Source organism: Musa acuminata, chromosome BXJ2-1 (genome assembly GCF_036884655.1).
Source record: "Musa acuminata AAA Group cultivar baxijiao chromosome BXJ2-1, Cavendish_Baxijiao_AAA, whole genome shotgun sequence".
Taxonomy (NCBI): Eukaryota; Viridiplantae; Streptophyta; class Magnoliopsida; order Zingiberales; family Musaceae; genus Musa; species Musa acuminata.
Genome location: NC_088338.1, coordinates 11625404 through 11651865, shown reverse-complemented (window position 1 = coordinate 11651865; position 26462 = coordinate 11625404). Strand labels below are relative to the sequence as shown.

The following is a 26462-nucleotide window of genomic DNA, read 5'->3' as shown; positions in this document are numbered from 1 at the left end:
TGGTGTAGTGCACAGAATCATGTGAAGTGCATCAAGAAGTAAAAGGGGCTCGACAAGGTTGTGGCGGACCCCTTCTGTTCCCATCAACCCTATTCCTTTCATCCATGTTTATCCTGGTTGTTGGATGGCTTTCTTCTTATACAATTCAACTATAAAACAAATATTATATATATATATATATATATATATATATATATATATATATATATACGCATGAAAGTAAATCTTATATCAATTTTTCTAATGTTTAACTTTATTTCTTGATATTTGGATCACATTTGGACATAGGAAGAGTTAATTCATATGCAGGGCTTACAGGATGTCAGGCTGAGTGGAAGGAAAAGGTATAAAAACTCAGTGGTAGACAACATCTACTGGCAGGTGCAGAATACCATCACTTTGCATGTGACAGACGACGACCTAAATGCTTGTGTACGGCAAACCTCCTCATTACGTACCTTGCAGTCATTACATTATCCTCCAAAGGAAGCGTCTTGTCACAGAGAGAAATGAAGCACAGGAACGAGAGAAATCTTCACCTCCTCCTTCAACCTGCGACCGGTGGTAAGTGCGTCAAAGATCTGCAAAAGATTGGTGCCCGTGAGATCCAGTGGGATTGACCGTTTGGTCATCTTTTTAGCTTTCCCTTTCAGTAGAAAGGAACAAAGAAATGGAATCCAAAAGCGAAGAAGAAGAAGATCTAGTTAACTCCACCCCAAGATACGAGTCCTTGTCTCATACCCAGACAAACCGACAGTCGGTGCTCAGATCTAATTCAGATCACTAATTCATTACAAGACACCTCGGTTTACCCTTCCAACGTAAGATATTGTAATTATCTAGGCAAATATTTGAATATACTTACCGGTGTTCGATGGGTTAATGAATTAATTATTCATCGTGATAAATAAGAGATTATGACAGTCTGAGGAGAAGTGAGGTGGAGAAGATGAAACAATTGGGCCCAGCGCGAAGCAATCAGAAGTTCTCCACATTATTGCATGGAAACGTAGTGCAGACACACACAACTCAGAGTCCGGTGTCAGGGTTCCCATCCACCAGATCAACTTGAATTATTGTTGGAGCATGAATGCCAAGTATGTAGCCACCGAAGGTCACTGCTAGAGTCTGTAGCAGTCGAGCTACGAGAGAGGGGTTAAGATCCTTCTCCTTCTGGGGAGGAGTAAAACTGGGTTATCATTGCACTGCATGCTGCAGCTGAAACTGAGGAGCACAGAATAATAATTATCAGTCATGCAGGTCCAGTTTAGCTGTCAACAGTGACCGATGTGTTGTTGTTTACAGAGCTTGATGGTACTAAAGAATTAGGACACTATACCTTGTTCATGATGAGATGTTGACAACAGATGAAAGAGAGAAGAAATGACCCTACCATCATCATCATTTGGCTCACCTCTACAAGAAGGTGTTGGCATTGGAAACTGCTAATGGCCCTCCCACTTTACTCTCTCGATTTCTTTGGAGTCAAGTTTTTAATGTGAGTCAAATCACTGGATTTTGAGAAGGAAAATAAAGTTCTTGTCCTTCATTTCTTCCCTGATGATCTTTCAGGTTCACTTTTTTCTTTAATTTGAAGATGACAGGTTTGTGTTTTTGACTGTTTCATTAAATTATGGAATGCAACATCACTAAGTTTATTATTATACATTAATATCACAAATATGCATAGGGTTTTAGCAATTAAAACATGCTTCCTGCTTTCACAGCCTTAATGCCATGAGAAAACCACATCTTTTAGCAGTCTAATTTCTGTTGGGTTGGATTCCTAATATGAATATAATTATTCAAAGAACTAAATTTATTTAATCTATAAAATAATCCAATCTTAATAAATTTATTTATAGGATAAATAAACCATATATCTATCGTCCTCATCATTTATCTTTTGTCAAAAGAAAATCATATTATTTATGTAATAAGATTGGGCTAAGCAGCACAATAATCCAAGAACTACATGAACCAATTAAACTTATAATGCGTGCTTATTTCTATGCGCGAATTCTTCTGCAACTTTGGCTACTTTACTCTCGTTTGTCTATGTTCAAACGGAAACATCAGTAGTAAAACCATGGTTAAGTTAAAACCTTTGTCAGTGATTATTATCATGCATTTAGCTATGTTTTCCAAATTACAAGAATGCCTCAAAATACTGTGATGCTTATGATTAGATATAAAGAGAAATAAACTTTTATATATGAATAAATACTAGCAGGTCATAACACACATCGAAATTAAATAAAACATCAAGATATACATGAAAAACCCTTCAATGTGAAGGATAAAAATCACAGGATAAACTAGAGATAATTTACTATAATAATAATAAATATACAAATCTCAATCTCTTGCTTAGAATCCTAACAATAATCATAAGAGAATAACTGAGATACAAGGATCACGTCGTTATGCACAATATATAAATCCTTCCTAATTCTCCCTAGGTAATCACGAATCTACTATAGATCTAATCTAACATGAGATGAAAGCACTACTAGATAATCGAGGACAATCTTTCTTTCTGTATTGTCCTTATTTTTTTCTTTTTCTGTCTTGTTCTTCTTCTTTTCTTTAGAATCCCGTTGGCTACCAAAAACTACCTCCTTGCTACCTTTTTCTATTTCTTCTACCATACCCTTAATATAAATTAGGGTTAAGTTAAGAAGGAGATGAGCTGTGGGATGATAAAGCCCACTTTGGGCTGAATATGGGTTGTCAACCCAACACCTTGCGCCGAGAAGAATTAATCTATTTAAGTCACATTTGAAAATATATTTTTATATTTTTAATATATAATTAGAAAAAATAATTTGAGTGAATGCGCAGTTATGAAAATGCTGTGTATGTTTAGTAAGCATTGTACAGTTGTCTTCTCTCTCTTTAATACCTTTCCCACCACTCATCCAATTTTCTCATCATATTAAACATGACTGTAGATCGTCCTACATTACTTTTATTTCTGGTCTAATCAATATCGGGACCAATTTAGTCATGTAATCATGCATGACAAGTCGATAGTGTTTATGATTCAGATTTATGGGCTAATCCCAGGCTTATTACGGGTCGATTCGGGCCGGTCTGCGCGCCGGACCGGGTTTACGGGCTACATTTGCTCTTCCAGGCTGGGCCTAAATCATTATTTCTACCCGCTTTTCACACCTTTGTGGTAACTAGAGGAAATTCAGTTGGTCCCACAGGTGGACCCTCGAGTCGTTGAGAGTAGAAATTTCGGGTGCCGTTATTCGTGGTGAGTTCCAATTTTTCTTTTCAAACGAAAAGATCCGAGCGACACGCATAGTTATCATCGAAGCTAACCAGTCTTATCAGAAATATTTATTTCTTCGTTTGGCCTCTGTCTTCATCCAAAATTACTCATAAGTCCATAGCGATTTTACCGTCCAAACACTATCCCACGGTTAAGATCTTATTTGATTGATCTTCTCGGCCTCTGTAGTAAGGATATTTTTGGAACTGTCGAGTTTCACCTTCATAGCCCTCCCAGTGAAAAGGCTACAGGGCCAGGAGCCCTCATTCCGCCGTCTCTCTTCCCCCACCCCATGGCGACGGCGACCTCCTTGACGACTCCCTTCGTCACCGGTGAGACCTGATTCCTTTCTCCGAGTCCAACTTCTGTGCAGATTCTTGGCTTCATACGTTTGATTTTGTTGCCCCATCGGACTGATTCGATTTGGGTTACGAAAGGCTAGGGTTCTTCGATCGATCCATGCTTATCTTAATTTTCTAGGGTAGGAATCGTTGTCGATTCTTGAAGTGTCGCGATGTGTTGTGGGATCGCAGCGAATGGCGTTCTTTCTGGAGTTAACTGTGTCCCTTAGGTTTGCCGGTATTGTAAATGTTGATTGACGACTCGTTGGTTGAGTTATCTAGGCCGTTCGTTTAGCTCCAAGTTCTTGGATTGTGATTCTTGACCTAGTGTAAGATGCTTTTTATTGATTTTTATCCCAGCATTTCGTCAATTTTGGTTGATTTTCCTTACTTTAATGGTGGGTTTATTGTTATGAGTTCTGTAAAATTCTAACTTTGAGTAGGGCACTCAATAGGTTTTGATGTTAGAGACGTAATTGAACGGAAGATGGTTTTGAGGAGGAGCATACATTCCTGAACTTTTTTCCTTCCAGCGTTCCAGCGAACACTTTGCCATGTAAAAACGACAAGATTCGATGTGTCATTTGGCATTTAGAAGGGTTTCATAGGCTGTGTTGACCGAGACATTGTGAATTAACCCACCTTATAAAGGACTATATTCAACTTGTATACCTTAATCCAAGGTGTTAACTAAGATCTTAAATTGAATTCTAGCTGATAGACTTACACTGCTGCAAAAGTGGCAAACACAAAACCTTTATACTTGAAAATGGAAGTGTCTAGGGATTGCACATGATGCAAGAAGGTCCAGTAGTTTACTTATTTTCCTAATTGTTGTTGGGGAATTTAGGTTCCAAACTGATGGAAAATATCTTCCAACTAGTAGCTGGTTGTCTTTTCTAGCGAGCATCGAGCAATATCAAATGATTTCTAAACAGACTTAAATTTATCCTACATCGGATGGGAGGTCAATTTGGTGATTGTGTGCCTGATTTTGTTCTATTCAATAATCCTTTGTGATTGACGGTATTAATTGGCTCGTATGGCTTTATTTAGGTGGTAGATATTTGGATGTAATTCGAAGTCTATAAGCATGACATATTAAAGAAAGGGTTTCTCTTTATGTTGACTTGGATGTTCACAATATGGTCTAAACTATCTAACTGAACCGAATTGAACTGATTGTGACAAGCAGTATGGTTTTGTTTGGACTATAGAACTAAAAGCACTTTGGTTAAAGTTTTTCAAAAAGAAAATGATTTTTTGTTCAAATAATTTCTTATCTTTTTGAATCCAAATTGAACTATGAACTATGATTATAAGTAAGGACTTGTATTATTAATTTGGCTTCTGTTTGTGTCCAAAACTCGAGCAACATTATTCGTTCAATCTCTTTGTTATTGTTATTCATCATTCTCAATGTTATCATCTCCTTGAAGGAACAACATGAAGTTGAGTTATTTGGAGTTATGAATAGATTAGTGTCTAGATTAGTGTCTGAATGTCTGCTTAAAGTTTATTATGCTATGATTTTCTCTTTGCCTTAGGCAGCGTAGCTCAGTCAACAAAGTTGAGGTTGCAGAATGAGAAGCTCAAATCTTATCAATCTCGATTGGCTATTCCTCAGAAATCAAAGTTGCTAAAATGCCGCCCAAATTTGTCTGTCCATGCTGAGCACAGGTAATTGTCGGTCCATGCCGCCTGAATTCCTCAGAAATCAATTCCCACTGATGCTTATGAAGTTATGATCTGATCTCTCATTGCTTTTCTTGTTTTTTCCCTTTCATTTTTGGGAGGGTTGGAATTGGGTGGAGTTATGATAGTTACTGTAGCTGCTTTTTAGGAAAACACTTGTACCTATAGCTAGAATTTTGTTATGTAGTACCAATACATTGGCCGGGAAGCATGGTTTTCTTGGTTGCCTTGACTACTGTAGAAATATCAGTCTTCTTCTCTATTTTTAAGTTTACATGGTCTGTGTAGAATTAGAATATGTTTGTTTATGTTCTTAGCATTGGTATATACTGACTTAATGCTCATACACTGTTGGTATACCAATCTGATTTCATCTAGTACTTAAATTGTCTGTCTAGTGCTGATCGTTATGATTCTTCAGTGAGAACAGAAACACACATGTTGTGTTTATTCTGTTTATCTAGTGATTGTCTTATTTTTTTCTTTAATTTTACTTTTGCTGATGTGAAAGGAGGAGGTCCATTCTGTAGATCCAATTAAAGTGATGTTCAGCTCAATAGTTTAGTTGAAATCTCCTTGATTGAGTAATAACCTACTACTTGTTGCTTCCTCTGGTTTGTACTTATTGGTGATCTTTTCAGATGACAAGATAATTTGATTCTATTATTGAGGACATGGTCCTTGTCACAAATTGGTCACCTAAGTGGATTTAGCACCACTTGGGGATGCCTCATTGAGATCTTTATCATCATTCTTTGCATACATGATGGTGTGATGCATGCCTGTTGTTAACTTGATTATTTTAACTTTATGTTAGGATCATAAGATATGTTTCTGGTTTCCTTTCCATCTTATGTATCTCGGTCATGTCGGGTTCGATTATGGTTTACACTAATGTGAACTTTTCTATGAACATGCAGTGATAGTTCCAAAGGTGGAGGTGGTGATTTTGTTACAGGTTTTCTTTTAGGAGGAGCTATTTTTGGAACACTGGCTTATGTATTTGCTCCACAGGTGATAACCCGTTTATAGAGCAAATTCTATAAATTTCACTTTCTATTTTTTTTTAAAGCATTCTAAATTTATGTTAATGTATTGGAGGACTCAGGTGATGGGATAGCTAACCTACTAACATAAGCCTAGAACCACATGGTCCAAATTACTTAAGTCTAAGTTAATATTTGTATATCCATTAGTCCTTATAAACCCATTCAAATCTTCTCCCATATTTGGTGTGGGACTAAACTAAGGTTACCACGGAATAAGTAGTTGATTCTTTTGTCTTTGTTCCTTGTTACACTAGATGCTTGGGTCTTAGATACATCTGTTCAAAACTTTTTGATGCTATTATCTGTAACTTCATGGTCTTCTTTCTTGTGAAGTTCTTTCTAAACAGCATCACTGCTAGATGGTTTTACATCGTGCTGATATTTAAATTTGTTTCTTGTTAGTAGTTCTAACCAAGCAGTGGTTGAAACATGGCTTCTTTTTGGCTGTCGTGCAGATAAGGAGATCATTGCTGAATGAAGATGAACATGGATTCCGGAAGGCCAAGCGACCTTTATATTATGACGATGGCCTAGAGGTGACAAATAAATCAATTAGCTTGTATTGCTAACAATTAATACATAGACATGACTCTTTCTAATGGTATTCTGTACTTCGATTCTGATAGCAGAGGACACGACAAACGCTGAATGCAAAGATCAGCCAGCTGAATAATGCAATCGACAATGTCTCTTCTCGCTTAAGAGGTCGGAACATTGAGGTGACGGAATCTGTTGAAGCCGACTCTGAAGTGGAAGCTGCGATGTAGTAATTCCTTCTGCTATCTCCTTGAACTTTAGTTGCTTCTAAATATGTAATTGCATCATAAAAGGGTTTTATGTCCCCTGGCTAGATGTATTACGGACCACTTTGTCTTTGTGTTATGCATCATGGATTTTGTCTCTGAACTTGAATTGTGGGGTTTTTTTCCGACTACAATTTCACCCAGGATTCGTAGATGGTTGGAGACAGTTTTGTGTTGGCTTTCGCCCAGTAAGATGCTTTATATATACCTGTATGTTGGAATATATGTATGATCAATATTATAAATTGACATTAGTACCGCATCTTAATTACTTCTGCTCGCTACTTGGTGAAGCCTGACAATTGAAAAAATGGGGATCAAGTACGTGGCATTATCTTGTTGTTTCAAGAAAGAAGATTTGCTGCAGCCGATTGCATCACAAGCTATTCTTGTGTTTAATAATAACAGGATCATGAAATGTGTATTTACATTTGTTTTCTAGATATTCTAATCACAGCACGGACTAGAAAAGATAGTTGGACAAAGAAGAGCTCCAAGATTAGATGGAGACTAGAGCTTTAATAGAGCTGTTCAGTTAAGTCTGTTAGCTAATTAGTACCTTGTTCTTCCAAGTATAGGAGTTGCACGATTAGGTCTCAATTCTCAGTTTCTTGACCATTGAAACAATAGGAATGTGAAATCAAAGACGCATCAAAGCAATTCATGCTAAATTACCTAATGGATCCATAAAAAGTGCAGTAGATAGTATCAGCATTATTTCTAAGTGAATTTTGTGTACCAATAGTTACCATTTGCGTCCACATAGTGCTTAATTAAAAATACACAAAACATATATATATATATATATATATATATATATATATATATATATATATATATATATATATATATATATATATATATAATATGTTCACGTTTTTTTCCCCATCTAAATCACTATCATATATTTCCAAACCAATCTTGAATTGGTCGAAGAAGTGAGTTCCATGAACAATGCCAAACATATGCCTAACGTTCATCATCCACCGTCAACACATCCCATCAACCGATCCAACGGCCCACGGGGCTCACCGAGGCACAGCTTTCGTCCGCTGACGTGCTGCTTCCCCGAGCCACCAAACTCCCCAACCCAGCACTCCTCACTCTTCCCATCTTCACCCTCCCCCCCACCCCCCTCAAAAAACCAAAACCCGTCGACCCCCCGATCGACATCTTACCCCTCGCCGATCGATCCCCCCGTCCCCGATGGGCAGCAACGGAAGGGATAAATCGCTCCGGGGCGGTCGGAGGGCTCGCCGCGCTGCTAAGCACCCGCTGGAGTCCGCCCCCCCAGAGGCCCCTTGCGCCCCGGCAGCCGCCCCTTCCTTCCCTGTCCACCCCGCAGCTTCCGCGGCCGATCCTGACCCCGGCCTCGCCGGCTCGAATTCTAGTCCTATCCCTGCCCCCGCCGGCTACGACGATGCCGGATGGGGCTACTGCACGGAGGAGCAGCTGGAGGAGATCCTCCTTAAGAACCTTGATTTCATCTACAAGGAGGCGCTCTCGCGGCTCGTCTCTCTGGGTTACGATGAGGAGACGGCGCTCCGTGCCATCCTCTGCAGCGGCCACTGCTACGGATCGATGGATGTGCTCTCCAATATCCTCCACAACGCCCTCGCTCATCTCAAGTCTCCGCTGCCTCAGTCGGCGGCCGTGAGAGCTGCAGCTCCCCAACAGGATTCCTCCGCCGTGCCTGGCAACGGATTCACCGACCTTCGCCACCTCCAGGAGTACTCCCTCGCCGGGATGGTCTGCCTTCTTCAGCAAGTGCGCCCCACTCTCACTCGTGGCGGTGCGATGTGGTGCCTCCTGATGAGCGAGCTGCACGTGGGCCGCGCCAGCACCATTGAGATACCGCCGCTGCCACCGTCCGCCGCCACCTATCCTGCCCCTACCCTAGCCCCGCTCGGAGTCCCTGCCGCCGCCCCAGCCACCGCTGGCGGTGATGCCGGCGAGTTTACTCAAACTGCTAGTCTTTGCAAGTTTCATGACGCGGCCGCCACTGCAGCCGCCACCACCGGCGTCAGTGATGTTGCTGATCCCAGGTGCTACGATCTCCTGCATTCTCTGAAGTCCACCCTGAGGCAGAATGCCTGCACGTTTCCTCCTGGTTCTGGTTTTCGCCCATTCATAAAGCCATCTCCACAGCCAGAGACCTCCGATTTGGCTACGGGGCAGCAACAACCGAAGGAGGTCAATGCTGTTGCTTCTGCGGCTAGAGTGGAGAATGACTCCCCAGACATTGGTGTCGTTGATTCTGTGCTGAAGGCATTGGAAAGCATGAGTCTAGATGACAATGGCACTGAGGATCCCAAGAAAGAGATGATATTGGATGTCATTCGCCAAATTCGGGAGCTAGAGTCCCAGGTGAAGGAGCGCAAGGAGTGGGCTCAACAGAAGGCACTGCAGGCTGCTCGCAAGCTGAGCAATGACCTCACAGAGCTGAGGTTGCTGAGGATGGAAAGGGAGGAAAACCAGCGCTTGAAGAAGGGGAAGCAGGCATTGGAGGACACAACCATGAAGCGACTAACTGAGATGGAAAATGCATTGAAGAAGGTAAGTGGGCAGGTGGACCGAGCAAATGCTGTAGTCCGGCGGCTGGAGACAGAAAATGCAGAGATAAGAGCTGAAATAGAGGCATCAAAACTGAGTGCATCAGAGTCTTCAAGGACATGTACGGAGGTGACGAGGAGGGAGAAGAAATGCCTTAAAAAGCTGGTGGCCTGGGAGAAACAGAGGGAGAAGATGCAGGAGGAAATTGCTGAGGAGAAGAAGAAGATCAGGCTGATGCAACAGGAGTTGGATGAAGTCAAGGCTGCAACAAAGGAATACGAGGTATGCATGAAAATGTCACATTAATTTGCATTTCATTATTGTTTTAAAATTTCTTATTTTGTGGTGTTGAGTAGCATTACAATGCTGTTTTATTGATTGGTTACTATTTTCTTGCATGTTTGAGATGATGAAGACCAAATATTTTTCTTTTTAATTTGGGGCAGAGAACATGTTAGAATGTTTTGTAGGAACACAAGGAAGACAAAAGGATTTCTTGTGATATGGTCGAGTATTCACCAAGCTATACATGGGGTGTAGATCTACTCTTAAGGGTTTTATGGCGCCCTGAACTTTTGCCTGATTATGTTGCTTCCTGCAATGAAACAAAAGGCTTGAGTCATGAGTTGTTGTCCTTGCCAAGATACCTTGATAATCCATCAGAAATCAGGCATGTCCATGAGTCAACTTTAGATCTGATTTTGTTATATTATGACCTGTTGATTGAAATCCTGTAGATCCTGAAAGTTATAGTTGGCCTAAGTCTAAATTGCTAGAAGTCAAAATTAATTTTATAACAAAAAAATTGTTGTGTATTAATTTAGTAAATATAAAACAAAGTCAGTTTAAGATTGTGATGCTTTAACTATCTAACAATTGTATTCCTGACCTGAGAAAAGTGAACTTTCCAGCTGTTGTTTTCTTAGACGATATCATACTGTAGTCCTATGTAAATTTCTTTTTGGAATATATTCTTCCTTGCAGCTTGTCAGTTAAATTTTAATATGACCAGTCTCATAACTATTGATTTAACGTTCATGTGTACTTGTGAGAAGTATAATGTAAATATTAATTTGGTTATAAAGGCAATACAAAGATGCATGAATGGGCAAAGTTGAATGATTGAAGAAGATCTTGATAGTGGCAGAGGATGAGAAGAAATTTCAGCACTATAATATAAAACTGAAGAAAATTCTGAACATGTATGACTCTGTGAGATACTTCAAGGATCGACGAATCAACTGTGAGAAACCTGGTTGATACATCTATGTTCAAAAGCATTTTTGAATCTGATTAAAGATATACTCATTTTAAATTCATGATTAAAGAAATACCAAAGGGAAATTGAATTTTTTGTGGGTGTTGTTTATGCTGCAATGGAGATAATGAGAAGCTGATTATGTTGAGGATCGGGTGTCACATCAATATCGAAGCCAATGGCCAAAGAATAGAATTGGTTTTAGGTCTGGCACTGTATTTTGGAGATACAGTTGGATTGGATTGGTCTGGATTGAATTGTCATATAGAATACTTATATTGTCAAATTTGTCAGATATTAGATGAAAATCTTTAGAAGTAATTTAGAAAAATGAAAAAGAAGGAACTTGATTTTAAAAAGGAAATAATATGATAAATTAAGAAATTCTGGTCCTTGCATAGGAAATATATTAGAACTTTAGGTTGCCTGAAAAATCTCATTATGTTGCTAGCAGTGGCTCTGGCATGGTCCTTCTTTCTTTTTTCTTTCTTTCCTCTTTTTTTTTTGATTTGGGTTTGGTGGTGGTTGAAATGGATTTAACTCTGAAGATTATTGGGCACAATCCTTATGACAAAAGAAAGTTGACATAGCTATATTGGGACAGAACTTAGTCTAGATTTAGGATCAAGACAAATAATTGTATAGATCTCTAATTTCTTTATATTAAGGCTTTTCTCAGAGTTGGCTTATGAGTTATCCAAATGGACAAGGAAAAGATGCTAAAGTTGTTTAAGGGTCTATCATTACTTGCATAAATTCTATCCAGAAGAGTCCTTAAAAGGACATGCATTCTAGATAGGAAATTGCAATTGAGAGAGCCTAAAATGGGGGTTGATGTTGTTGTTTTCTCAGAAATAGTTGTAACCTTGCTATTTTAAGATCATGTCAGATGGAATGTATTACAAGAATTATGTTGCTAAAAAGAAAGTGCATGCCCCTTATCCTTTATACTTTCTCTTCCACTTCCCACTTATTTCTTTCCTTTTTGTTCTAAAAGTTGATCCTTGTGTGATTTTTCACATTGAGATGGCGTTGATGTGATGATTGGCCAAGCAGTTTGTGTGTTAAGAATTTTCTGTAGAAAGTGCAAATAGAACGTATTGAAGTAGGTTAGAGATTATCCAAGGCATGATTTTGCCAAAAACCTCACCAGACCTAACCTACATTCCAAGCTGCTTAGCAGAAGCTCAATTATAGGCAAGGTGGGTGTCTGGTTGACACTATTGACTATTCTAAGAAGTGTTTCATGCAATTAAAATTGATAATTCTTTGTTATCACTGACAAATATTATTTCACTTTTATGTTATTAAGAAAAAAGAACTAAAAGCAAATTATTCATTCTGGTTATGTTTTAGGGGCGATAAAGCCCAGTCTTTTAATAGGATTTAGATTTGGATATGATAAGTCCGTTCCTGTACACTAGGCATGATTACAATAATGCTACAAGACATGTTGGAAATTATCAAAATCAAAACTATTCCTTGCAAACATTTAAGATTGTTACACTGCTAGCAGACCTGCCTGAGAAGACTCTCGATCTCAGTAATCTTTTACATGGTGTCTCAAAACAATTTTCCTTTTAAGTACTTATCTGAAACACAAGACAACTCTCCTTTTCATGTTTGGCACACGACTATTACTTGTCTGTACGGGAGCAATTAGCAATTGAATTATGAGCATGTGCTGTTCCAACTTCGGCATCCTTGCCCAATGTTGAAATTTTGATTTCACATCTTTTTCCCTACTGTGCTTCTGTTCTTTCTCCCATCCTGCCATATCCGTTTTACCTAAGTTAAGCACACAGTAGTGATGGTATACCAACTGTCTCCTCGAGATCTGGACAATTGAAATCATAGGTAGAGACGTCTTTGTTTCTCTTTAGTTGATTAGTGGCTTTAAGTTACCATGTTTGTCACTGGATACTAAAGTTGGCTGCAAATTTTCACATCAAAATAATTTTGACTTGCAGATGAAGTGGAAACAAGAAATAAAGGCCAAGGAAGAAGCCATTGCACTGGCTGAGGAGGAGCGTAGACTCAAAGAAGCAGCTAAAGTAAATGCCAACAGAAGACATGAGGCACTTCGGCGAAAAAGAGAAATAGATTTTCAACGCCTCAAGGATGATGTTCAGAGGCTTGACGAAGAACTTGCTCGTCTCAAGGCATCTGCAGGATCAAATTCACTGATTGCTCCATCAGCGAATGCTTCGAGGACAGCAGATGCAGCAGATATTAAGAATCTTAAAGAACCCAACATGAAGGCACTCACTGGGCTCAAGAAACAACAAGAGTCTTCCAACAAACTGAATCGCAGCAGAGCATGCATCATCTGCAAGAAGGATGAGGTCTCAGTTGTCTTCCTACCATGTTCTCATCAGGTTGTGTGCGGAAGTTGCAATGAGGAGCATGAGAAGGAGGGCAAATCTAGTTGCCCCTGTTGCAGTGTCAGAATTGAGGAGAGGATACGGGTTTATGGTGCCAGCTCTTAGATACATGCTTATGCTGTCGATCATAGCATTTGCATTTGCAGATAGGCCGTGGTTAAGCAGTTGTGCCTATTGCATGCTGAATAAATCCTAAACTTTGGCAATTGAAGCTGAATGAGGAACTGTTGCAATATGTGAGGCAGTTTTCTTTTGGGTGTTCATTGGTCTATATCTTGTTTAGATAAGGCTGGTACATCTTAATAATGTTGAATGCTGCTTATCAGATCCTGCAAAGTGGTGAGATGTGTTGTGTCATGTCACTATGATCTCTTGTAACTGAAGCTCTCGAGTTGCATTGATGTGCCATTGAAGGTATTCTGAATGTGTTCTCTACAAGCTCGAAGTACTAAACTTGAGATTTAACGCTGCTCCACGTTGGTGCTCATGGTTATGGTTTTTTATCATCATATTATTCTTTAAAATAATATTTGCCTTTATTCTTCATATATATATTTTCTTTTAAAGATGAAAAAAATAACCTGTTCACATCATTATTTTCATTCTGTCAACCATTTCTTCAGAAAGAGATCAAGTCGAAGTATGTTGTCTTCCATAACAAAATAAGTATCTCCTTTATTTTTCGTAATAATCAAACAAGTTGTACTCATTTTTTATGAAAATTTTTCTAACTCTGGTATTTCTAGTTGGACAAATGATTTCCCAATCAATTTTGTACTAATGTGGATACCCTTTTTGGTTTCTACTTGACAGGGGATATATTGAGGCTAATCATCACTATCATATGACACCGAATGAGGCTAATCATCACTATCATATGACACTGATAGTGACACCGAATGAGAAAGGATAAAGGGATATATTGAGGCTAATCATCACTATCATATGACACAGAATGAGAAAGGATAAGATGAAACTTTCTTATTGTCCATTTATAGTGAGAAAGATAATCACAAATTTTTTTTCTTGTCATTCATGACGAGAAAGACAATCATAAGTTTCTTTCTCATCATTTATGAGGAGAAAGATACTCGCAAGCTTCCTTTATACTCTTTACGATCAAGAATAAAAGTTTACTTTAACACAGAGAAAGGGAATGACTTCTCTTAACTACTTATATCCATACTCATATACCTTGGATTATTAACTTGAGCGTCAGAGGGATTGGGTCGAAAAACCTCTCTCGACCTTGGTTTTTGTGCAGGTAGCACCTCGAGAGCTCAACGTTTTCACCTTGAAGACACTTTAGACAATCCTACACATACGGGTTTGAACCATATCGAGCTGACTAAGACATCAATAACATTTTCTCTTAATATTTTGGTGTTAAAAAGAGGGTTTGATATCGTAAAAATATCTACTCACCAATCCTCTCAACGAATGCTCCAACGAGGAGGCCCTACCTCCAGCCCATGATTCTTTTACATAGGGGGCAACTATCATCGTTCCCATATATGGATGTGTCCTCTTCAGTGAGGACACGGGCGAGGTATTGGTATTTGTACAATGACCTAGGCCCCTCAACCCTAAGGACGAACTCGAGCTACCTACTCATCCTCACTGAGGTGTTCCTAAACCTCACCCATCATGTGCAGATGCTTACAGGCATACTGTAAGCTATCACCTTGATGTTACCGTAGTTAACCCAACAAGTGGCGCCATCATCTCAACCACAGTCGACACCTCAATTGCCACTGGCACTCATCGGAATCCCCCAACTAATGCAATGCCAACATCTCAGGATCGCTCGAGGTCTACAAAACTACTAGCCGAAGGAACATCCTTGAGGGTCCAACTAAGGCAAATGGATTAATGCCTAGACGAGATGTGACAGGAGTTCCAACAGTCCAGGGGGGAGAATCTGGTCGATCCCACCTCGGTTCGAATCCTATTCACTTAGAACATCCAAGTGGAACAATTTCCGACCAACTTTCGCCTCCCATCGCTGGAAGCCTTTGACGATAGTATCGACTTGGTTGAACACACTATCACCTTTCGTACCCAAATGTCTCTTTGTGGCATCTCGAATGCTCTAATGTGCTATGTGTTCCTAATGATGCTGAGAGGCTCGGTGCGAGAGTGGTGCACTCATCTAAAGCCACTCTTGGTTGGCTCCTTTGCTTAGCTCACAAAAGAGTTTGAACTCTACTTAGAAATGTACGCTTAAGGCTATCGACGGTAATGTTGCTCGAACTTAAGCAAGGGGAGGAAGAGACTCTCTAACTTCGTCACTTCATTCACTAATAAAATCCGAGGTGCAAAAGAAGCCTATCTATTACTCGTGACTCAAGCCTTTATAATAGGGCTCAAACCCTCTTGTCTTTTCTAGTCATTGCTGGAGAGGTCACCTGATGACCATACTAGTTACTAGTGCTCTACAAGCCAATCATGTGAGTGATGATATGTATGATACACTGCATAATCTTTTTTGGTTAATATTAATAATGATATTTTCTCACTTTACGTTATATGATGAATATATATTGTGATGTCCTTGAATCTATGTAATGAAAATTGAATCATGATGATATCATGATAATGAGACCAATTCACTTTTAAACACAAATCCTAAATATTTCTGGCCATAGGTTACTCGAGAAGGACATCGAGGTAACCGGACAAACTAGTGTACTATATACCCATCCATATGATGAGGCAACTAGTCTCATAGTTGCTTGTATAGGGATGCTAGAGATATAGTGTATGTGCTTATTGGAGAATGAGTTCACTGAATAATATGCTTATAAAATGTTAGATGGTTAATGATACCTCATCGTCAAATAGTGATTCTTTAGTCCCAATTGTGTCTTTGGTCCTTAGACTTGAGATATCAAGAATACCTTATTTGAATACTCCGTACTTTGATATCAGACTTATAGGTCTGGAAGTTCCAAATCTAGTATAGGCAGTCATTGGGAATGACAACCAACCTTACAAAGGTAATTGAGTGTCAACAGATGATCATACCCTATAGTCGCCACCCTCCTCATCTATTTCCCCCTTCTTCCTCCAGCTGTCAGCCCCCTCTCTAGTGCGAGAGGATAGCAAGAGGGACCAATCCCTCCTTGTTTGCTATTGCATGGTGGTGTGCAATTATGAGAAAAGAATGCACTGTACGAGGAGGTGCATTGTTGCTATGTCCATCGTGTGGATCATAGCTAGAGAGGAGTTCGTGAGAGCTCCTTCATTCATTGACTATGATTTGTGATCTTAGGGGATATACGAGTTCCTCTAGGTGAGAACATCTCACACCCCTTATGCGATTTTCGGTTTCTCGAGTTTTACGCTCTCGATCATTACACGACGATCCGATAAATCCATTTTGAAAAATCAAAATTTATTTTTATTTTTTGCACTTGTGATTCTCCCTAAGGTTTTTCAATAGTAGTATCAGAGCTAGGTTGCTCATGTGATGATTGATTATTAACTACATACTATGTAGAATCAGTTTTCTTGTTAACTAATTGTGTTTTCACCGATTTGAGATTAGAATAGCGTAGTTTTTGGCATATGAAGTGTTCAGTCATCTAAAAACTTGTCAACATTAGATTTGACAAGGAAAAGGGCAACAAGGATTGTTGCCCTGTAGCCTTGGCCGAGAGTAGCCCTTGTTACTCTCGTTCTAGCCAAGGGATGTTTAGTTGAGGGCAGCCCTAGCGGCCAGGGTTTCCTAGCCGTCCAATGGTGCTAGGCAACTAGGGTTTCCTAGCCGCTAGGGGCACCTTGCACCATGGATTTACTAGAGTTTCCCAAATTGGATTAATGGTTAATCCAAGTCTAATTAATTAAGAGTTATCCAAAATTAATTAAAGAATTTAATTAATTATTACCTAGTTAGTCCGATATATACATATACATATGATGTATGATGTTAGCAAATGATCATGGACTATGTGTGATATGTGTATGTGATTATTAATGAGGTCTACAAGCCTCCCTCTCTCTCTTATTAAATCCGATATGCATTTCTATCTCCCTTATCTCCTTTGATAAGATCAAGGTTTCTCTTATATATGATATGTACATATTTGGGCATGTGTGCATGTAATTGAGTTGTAATTATACGAGAAAGTATAGTGGGAGTATGGAGGTGCCGAGGACCGATGAGGACGAGACGAATAATCACCAGGTATGGAGATGCATTGGGACACACATAGAGATTTTGTGAATGATAATATATTTTGGCTCAGGCTTGATCATATATATATATATATACATATATATATATATGTATATATATATATATGTATATATATGTATATATATATATATATGTATATATATGTATATATATATATATATGTATATATATATATGTATATATATATATATGTATATATATATATATGTATATGTATATATATATATGTATATATATATATGTATATATATATATGTATATATATATGTATATATATATATATATGTATATATATATGTATATATATATATGTATATATATATGTATATATATATATGTATATATATATATATATATATGTATGTATATATATGTATATGTATGTATATATATGTATGTATATATATGTATGTATATATATGTATATATATGTATGTATATTTATATATATGTATGTATATATATGTATAAGTATATATATATGTATATATATATATACATATATATACAGATATATACATATATACATATATATACAGATATATACATATATATATATATACATATATATATATATATATATATATATATATATATATACACATACATATATGTATATATATATATATATACACATACATATATGTATATATATATATACATATATGTATATATATATATATATGTATATATATATATGTATATACATATATGTATATATATATATATGTATATACATATATGTATATGTATATATATATGTGTATATATACACACACATATATATGTGTGTGTGTATGATGTGATATGTTTAACTATGAGACCGAATCGAATAAAAAAATCTCTATAATAATAATATTAAGTCGGTAAACGTGAGGTAATTCGATTGACCCACGAGGCCTTCCATCATTATAGACATAAATTATTTTTTAATATAGGCTGAGTTTGTCGAGTCTCTCAAGGCTCACTTATATTGGAATTTGAGATCTTGCCTACAATATATAAATGCTACCGGTGACTTGAGGACATGGTTTGCTTAGCTAAGTCCTTTGAAGGTATATCTAATTGTCTTTACAAACATGATGTAATTAGATTGACCCATGTGGCCTTCCATCATTATAGGCAAAAATTATTTTTTGATATAGGTTGAGTTGGTTGAGTTACTCGAGGTTCACCTATATTGGTATTTAAGATATTGCCTACGATATAGAGATGTTATCAGTGATTTGAGGACATGGTATGCTTGGTTTAGTCCTTTGAGGTTGTATCATCGAATCAAACTCATATTGTAATGATGGTGCTGACTTAATCAAACATCATAGTTGGTTGAGTCCCTCGAGGTCATAGTTTGGGGGCTAAATAGGACGAGAATAATAAGGAGTTATGATTGACAAGAGTTGTCTACCTTTTGGACTTAGTGTAATTAGTCAAATCCCCCGAGGTCATACTAAGATGTCAATTGTGTCCTGATCTATACTAGAAATATGTTGGATATATTTGATTCACATGCCGGATGGTGTCGTGTGTTCCGTGAGAAAATAGTGGGAGTAAACTAAGATAAAAGTCCATGTCTTAATTATTTTTGTTAAATTTAAAATCTACATGTTATTTATTTTCTACTACATCTTTACTTTTCAGAAATATATTACTTGCAAATCCCTTATGTGGCATACTAATTTTCAATCGTCTCACTAGTCTAAACTATACGGATTGACTCCACAACTTGAGAATTGTTCTCACGATAGAGAAAATCACGTATGTCCTTGATACAATTATGCTCGTTCCTATGGAAGGAGCAAATGAAGATAAGATTGCTCACTACGTGAATTATATAGATAATTCCACTTTTGCTCAGTGTTAAATGTTAGGCTCTATGACTCCCAAAGATGACTGAGGGGACATCACTTTAGAATCATGTCCTTAAGATGATTGAGTAGATAGAGAAGCTCACGGGTCTTAGAATAGTCTAGAGAATAACCTATACGTAGATCTTATACTTCAATCCCTCTCAGATTCCTTTTCATAGTTCATAATGAATTTTAACATTAACAAGCTTGAGGTGACTCTCCCTAAGCTCCTCAAATGTTGAGGAAGGTTGAGAGCATCATCAAAAAAGAGAAGTTAGTTCTCTATGTTAGTGATGTTAGGATCGAGTCGACATTAAGGGGGGGAGGGGGTAAATTAGTACAGCGGATAAAAAAGATATCGGTTCAAAAATATTTTCATTCGATGAAAATCGATATCTGAAATGCTTAACTTGAAAGCATGTGGAAGCGTAGTGAAAGTAAGAATTCCATTTGTAATAAAGGTAAATAGTAAGAAATAAATGCAAACCTGATTTTTATAGTGGTTTGGTCATCATGACCTACATCCACTCTATCGATTCCTCTTCCGTCGAGGCCACCAATATCCACTAATAATCTTCTTTCAATAGGTGAAGATTAACTACCCTTTTACACCTCTCTTCTCCTTTTCACGGAGACAACCTTTTATAAGTACTCACTCCTCCCTAAATATAATTCTAAACTTAGAGTTAGAGAAGAGGATCTCTCATAGTGATTTCTACAACGTTTTCCCACTTTTAAGTTTTATGTGCTTATGTATGTTAACTAGGGATGAGAGGGATATTTATAGGTCTCAAGTGGATTAAAATTTGGAGCTTAAAATTATTTCATCCTCAATTTTTGGGGTACTGGCGGTACCACCACTTGTGCTGAGGGTACCATCACTTGTAGCACTAACACTAGGCGGTACCACCACTTGGGAGACTATGTCTAGATAGCACCACTGCCTAGACTAGAGGTACCATCGCTTGACAGTCTTGGAGACTGAGTCTAGGTGGTACCACCACCTGACACAATCTCGGAGACTATGCTATCGACAGTTCTACTAGTTTGGGTAATTGTTTAGGTCTTTCACTCAGCCCAACATAACCAAAACTTGGGCCTAATTGGCCCCTAATTGAGTTGGCCCAATTTCAACTTAATTACACCTAAAACCTACTTCGATCTAGACAATTATTACAAAGCTTGAATCAAATGTTGTCAGGCATGTCATTGGTACATCAACGTTTCGTCCGAATCTTTGGCGCATCGTCCCCTCTTGTGGCCTATTGCCCAATCAACTAGTTGACCTCCGCAACTCTAATTTCCTTGATGTAATTTTTGCTCTTCTTGGTCGATGCCTGAACCCATGGAAAAAATTCGTTCCTATATTGCTGCAAATTTCATCGTAAGTTGCTGAAATTTTTCGACGAGAATTCTGCTATCGTAACTTACACCAATTTTCTTGCTGTTACTGCCGAAATTTTCTTGATTAAATTGGACATCCTTGCTGTCATATAAACTGAGATATTGCTGTCAATTCCCTCCTCAAATCTCTCAAATTTTTTGTGGAGATTTCATCGAGAAACCGCTGTTTCTTCGACGTTAATTCTGCTCTTACAAGACAACACAATTCTGCAGCAAACTTTCACTGATTTCTATCAAACCTATACATGCCTTTAACCCGTCAACAAAAGAGAAATCTTAACATCACAGATTTGGAGTCATATACTATGGCATCTGAGGACGCAATCAATGCTAAATTTGAAGCTCGACGTCCAATCTTCTAACATGTTTCACTATGGCCTAACATGATTATTCCTACTTTAATTATCTCTTCGTGATCGAAGCTTCTTACGTCACTCAAAATACAGATCAAATCATAAACAGTATCAATTAGTTTCATCATTAAAATCCGAGATTCAACAATCTACCCCTTTTTGATGATGACAACCAATTGATGACGGAATTAACCTTAACTCCCTTTATTAATATGCCGTATTGATAGAACTTTATAATTCATATAATTATAAGTATTATACCATTGCATGCATCATGAATATTGAAAGAACTAATTAATCATATCATTGAATGCAACATAAAATCATGAATAATCAAAATATCGAAGTACATCATCCCATGCATGATTGTCATCATGACTTCTCCCCTTTTGTCATTAACAAAAAGGAGAAGTGCAACTAGCAAATTTTTTATATATAATTTCAAATCATTACATTATAAATATAATATCTAGTTTTATCATTATGCAAGCTAGTATTTTTTTTTTTTTCTAAGAAGTGTAATTTTTGTTTCCTTTGCAAGTTAGCAAGTTATGCTTCTTGAGATAGCACTTTTGCTTCTCGTGAGATTGCAAGCTAGCAATTCTACTACATAGCAAGTTTTTTTTTTTTCTTTACAATTTGTAACATAGCAAATTTAGCAAGTTTTACATCATGCAAGCTAACAAATTTTACCACCCTTTTGTTATTGTCAAATAGAAGGGAATAACACAATGTTCTAATTCTTTTCCCTTTACATCAATTTTTAAATCATGATAACGATAAAGTATCATTCTTAATTTAATATGTTTGTGCATTATTATAGTTTCAAATTAAAATATGCATAATTTCAAAATCTTACATTTCATCCTTACTTCATGCATACGATCAAAATAAATCAATCATCACTATGGGCATATCATACTTAATACTCAAGCATTCATGATACATTATTTTGGGCATAACATTTATGATGCTAAGATATTAATATTTTTAAGTATTTATCACTTCATATATGATACCAAATATTCATCATTTATTTTCTCCCCCTTTATTATAGGCAAAAAGAGGGGAATAGCACAAAAGTATAAATATTTAAGTCATCACATGGAAGATATCTGTTAGGAATGAATCAACACTAAGAGAGGGTTTGGGTGAATTAGAAGAGGACTTGACATCCTGACTTAAGACTAGATCGACTAGTGACTAGAGGTTTAGGAAGAACTTGTACAAGAGAGGAGAGACATCCTGACTTAAGAAAAAAGAGTAGAACTAATGCCGAGATGAAGGATCGAAGATTAACCTACTTTATTAGGCATTGGGGCAAGGGAGGAGATACACCTAAGGAGGCCCTAGGGCCGAGGTTGAGAACTACCAAGGCTCCGAAGACTCTGAAATCTAGAGGCTCAAATAGAGGAATGAATTCCACCTTATGGGGGAGAGAATTTATAAGGAGGAGACTAATCTCTCTCCTTTCACGATCAAGACAAGTGTCCCTTTAGGAGCAAATCCTAAGAGGCCTATGATGGCAGAAAATTTCGAGACCTACCACAATGGAGAGAAGACTTGAAATCTACCATAATAGAACAAGAACTCGAAGGCCACCATAACGGGGAGATCCAAAATCCACTATGACGAAGAGAGGACTTGAAACCTACCATGACAGACTTCAAATCTACTATAGTAGATAGGTGTGCCGAAGGCATGTGAGTTAGGAAATCCAACCCGCTCCAATGTAAATTTACCATGATGGAGGTGTAAGGCCAAATATGCTTGAGGTGTGATTTGAGAAACTTGACCCATACCAAGGTAAATTCACCATGCGGAGAGGGAGGACCAAATGTGCTAAAGACATGTAAGTCAGGAAACCCTGCCCATGCCAATATATATCTTCCACCACAACAAAGGTGCAAGACCAATTATGCTTGAGGCATATGAGTTGGGAAACTCAACCCACACTAAGGTATATTCACCATGACAAAGGCACAAGGCCAAATGTGCCTAAGGTGTATGAGTCGGGAAACCCAACTCGTACCAAACTATATTTGCCATGGTGGAGGAATAGGGCCAAATGTGCTCGAGACATATAAGTTGGGAAACTTGACCTACACTAAAATAAATCTATCATGATGGAGGGAGAGGGCCAAATGTACTTGAGGAGTATAAGTCAGGAAACCTGACCCACACTAATGTAAATACACCATGACAGAAGTGCAATGCCATATGTGCCCGAGACATGTGAGTCAAGAAACTCGACATGTACAAAGGTAAATCTGCAACAACGAAGATGCAAGGCTAAATGTGCCCTAGGTGTGTGAATTGGGAAACTCGACCCGTGCTAAGGTATATTCGCCATAATAGAGGTATAAGGCCAAATGTGTTCGAGACATGTGAGTTAAGAAACTTGACTCATGTTAAGGTAAATATGCTAAGATAGAGGTGTAAGATCAAATACGCTTGAGACGCATGAGTCAGAAAAACCTAACCTGTATGAAAAGAAATTTGTTACAGTGAAGATGCAAGACCAAATACACTCGAGACACGTGAGTTACGAAACTTAACCCATGTGAAAAGAAATCTACTACAATGGAGGCACAAGGCTAAATACACCCGAGATGTGAGTCGAGAAAACCCGACTTACATGAAAAGAAATATACTACTATAGAAGCATAAAGCCAAATATTCCCAAGACGCATGAGTCGAAAAAATCCAATCATGTGAAAAGAAATCCGCTACAGCGAAGGCACAAAGCCAAATGTGCCCAAGACGCGTGAATTGGGAAAACCCGACCCGTATGATGAAAAATCCACCACGACGGAGACACAAGGTAAAATGAACCCTAGGTGCATGAGTTGAGAAAACCCGACCCATATGAAAAAAAATCCATCATGGCGGAGGCATAAAGTAAAATATACCAAATGCACATGAATAAAAAAAACCCAACCCATGTAAAGAAAAATTTTCCACTACGAAGGAACAAGGTAGAGTTTACCCGAGATGCGTGCGTCGGGAAAACTCAACCCGCAAGAGAAAATCTCGAATGCTCATTTGTCGGATAACTTAAATATCACACTTTGAGTCGCTCTCGAAAGAGCCTCGAAGCATGCCTTTGGAGAGATAATGATAAGGGATATACTAATGACTACATCCAACACGTCACTACCACATGACACCTAATGATAGAGGATAAGAGGAAGCTTTCTTCTTATCATTTATGATGAGAAAGACAAAATCGCAGGCTTTCTTCTCGTCATTAATGATAAGAAAGACAACCATAAGCTTCTTTCTCGCCATTTATGAGGAAAAAGATAAATGTTATAAAAACTTGCGAAATGGGAGAATTTCTCTTGACTACTTATGTCCATAGTCATATACCTCGGATTACTAACTTGAGCATGAGACTAGGAAAGAAAATATGTCCATAGTAATATATCTCGGATTACTAACTTGAGCATGAGACTAGGAAAGAAAATATGTCCATAGTAATATACCTCGTTACTAACTTAAATATCGAAGGGACCAAGAAAGGAAATATCTTTTGACCTCGGTCTTTGTGCAATTGATACATTGGGAATATGATATTTGCACCTTGGAGACACTTCAAACAATCTTACGCATATAAGGCCGGATCACATTCGACTGACCAAGATGCCAGCGATATTTTTTCCTAACACTACTAATGAAATGACACAATAATTTATCCTTTTAAAAAAATAAAACATAATAATAATAATTCCTATAATTGTTTTCATAAAATTATTCCATTTCTTCGGCATGGAAGAGGTTGCATGACAAGATAACATAAAGGCTACAACACTTCTCCCAACATTTCCTCACGTATCATCCCAACATATTGGTGATAGCCAACGCAATAGTGCAAAGCTGCCCCACCTCACCGTTCTCCTCCGACAACGGTGAGGACACGCGCAGCTCCTCAAACCCATCTTCACAGTCCTGCGGTGACTCCGTGGTGGCGCTGAGATACGTCTTGGCATCCCAGAGACGATCATCCTCCAGAGCGCTGATCGACTCGGTGAGGGCGGGGATCAGATCGCTGTAGGTGCTCAAGCAGGTCTGCAGACACTGCTTCGCTTTGCGATCCGTCGCTACCTGAAGCAAGCTTTTGACCTTCGACTTAGTGGCGGCCGCTCTGGGGTACGACAAGTTGGCGGCGATGATCGCCAGCCCCTTCGTGTCCGCCGAGCAGCTTCCCGGATTTTCATGGAGGGACTTCACGCAGAAGTCGTAGTGGATGTTGGGGTCGTTGCCAGCCGCGGCCTCGCATGTCTCCTCCACCGAAGCGTCGGCAGGAGGAAGGTGGCAATAGAGGAGGAGGGCCAGCGCGAGGAGGAAACAAGCGGAAGAGGGCGGCGTCATTGCTTCCTTCAGATGAACTGCCACTCGTGGTTGGGTCACTGAGCAAAGCAGTAGTTCATAAGGAGATGGAGTTGACACCCATACAGAGAGCACAGCACGTCAAGTGAATGCCGATAAATAAATGCATGCATATCCATGGAGAATCTATCCGATACTTACACATCATCAGAAGTTTTGCCTATTTCGAAGGAAAATGTGCAGTAAGGGAGATGCGGATTAGATGTTTGTTAGCAAATGTGCTAATGAATACAGGCTTTCACATCACTAATAATTCAGTACGTGTTCTTCGCCATTGCTGCCGGAGATTGAAGGCGAGGAGGCAGCAGGGCCGAGTCACCACGGAAACTTTCGTATGGTGACTGTGATGTTTGATCGAGTAGGGCTCGAACTCAATTGGAGTTCAACCTGACCCGACGTCGCGTTCATGGCATCAATTGAGTCGCACGCGAGAAATTACGCGTCCAAAGTGCGTGCGAGGTGTTCGATTCTTGTCCTGTAGGCGAATGTGAAGGAGAGCGCGCTCCGGCTGCCCGGTTCATGGTGGTAGCCGTCGGATTGGCAGAGAGTTTTAGTGCGTGAGAGGTGTTCGATTCTTGTTCAGTCGGCGAGAAATCACGCGTCCAAAGTGCGTGCGAGGTGTTCGATTCTTGTCCTGTAGGCTGACGTGAAGGCGAGCGCGCTTCGGCTGCCCGGTTCAAGGTGGTAGCCGTCGGATTGGCAGAGAATTTTAGTGCGTGCGAGGTGTTCGATTCTTGTCCTGTAGGCGAATGTGAAGGAGAGGACGCTTCGGCTGCCCGGTTCATGGTGATAGCCGTCGGATTGGCAGAGAGTTTTAGTGCGTGCGAGGTGTTCGATTCTTGTCCTGTAGGCTAACTTGAAGGAGAGCGCGCTTCGGCTGCCCGGTTCATGGTGGTAGC

General features: G+C 38.7%; 3 protein-coding genes across 4 annotated transcripts; 2 read left to right on the top strand and 1 right to left on the bottom strand.

Moving 5' to 3' along the window:
* Window positions 1-3455: 3455 nt before the first annotated feature.
* Window positions 3456-7270, top strand: LOC135585299 (uncharacterized). Of its 2 annotated transcripts, none has more exons than XM_065093448.1 (5): window positions 3456-3615; window positions 5172-5304; window positions 6240-6333; window positions 6824-6904; window positions 6995-7270. In XM_065093448.1, the coding sequence occupies exons 1-5, from the start codon at window positions 3576-3578 to the stop codon at window positions 7133-7135; spliced, it is 489 nt and encodes a 162-aa protein (XP_064949520.1). In that variant the 5' UTR covers window positions 3456-3575; the 3' UTR covers window positions 7136-7270. The 2 variants fall into 2 exon arrangements, with proteins under 2 accessions (XP_064949520.1, XP_064949519.1); XM_065093447.1 differs by having other exon boundaries at window positions 3465-3615; window positions 6998-7270.
* A 1016-nt stretch (window positions 7271-8286) lies between these two features.
* LOC103996198 (MND1-interacting protein 1) lies at window positions 8287-13831 on the top strand. The gene is made up of 2 exons (XM_009417061.3): window positions 8287-10006; window positions 12953-13831. The coding sequence occupies exons 1-2, from the start codon at window positions 8378-8380 to the stop codon at window positions 13469-13471; spliced, it is 2148 nt and encodes a 715-aa protein (XP_009415336.2). The 5' UTR covers window positions 8287-8377; the 3' UTR covers window positions 13472-13831.
* Window positions 13832-25005: 11174 nt separating this feature from the next.
* On the bottom strand, window positions 25006-25674 carry LOC135598937 (putative invertase inhibitor). The gene has a single exon (XM_065093446.1). The coding sequence runs from the start codon at window positions 25543-25545 to the stop codon at window positions 25009-25011; it is 537 nt and encodes a 178-aa protein (XP_064949518.1). The 5' UTR covers window positions 25546-25674; the 3' UTR covers window positions 25006-25008.
* Between the last annotated feature and the right edge of the window lie 788 nt (window positions 25675-26462).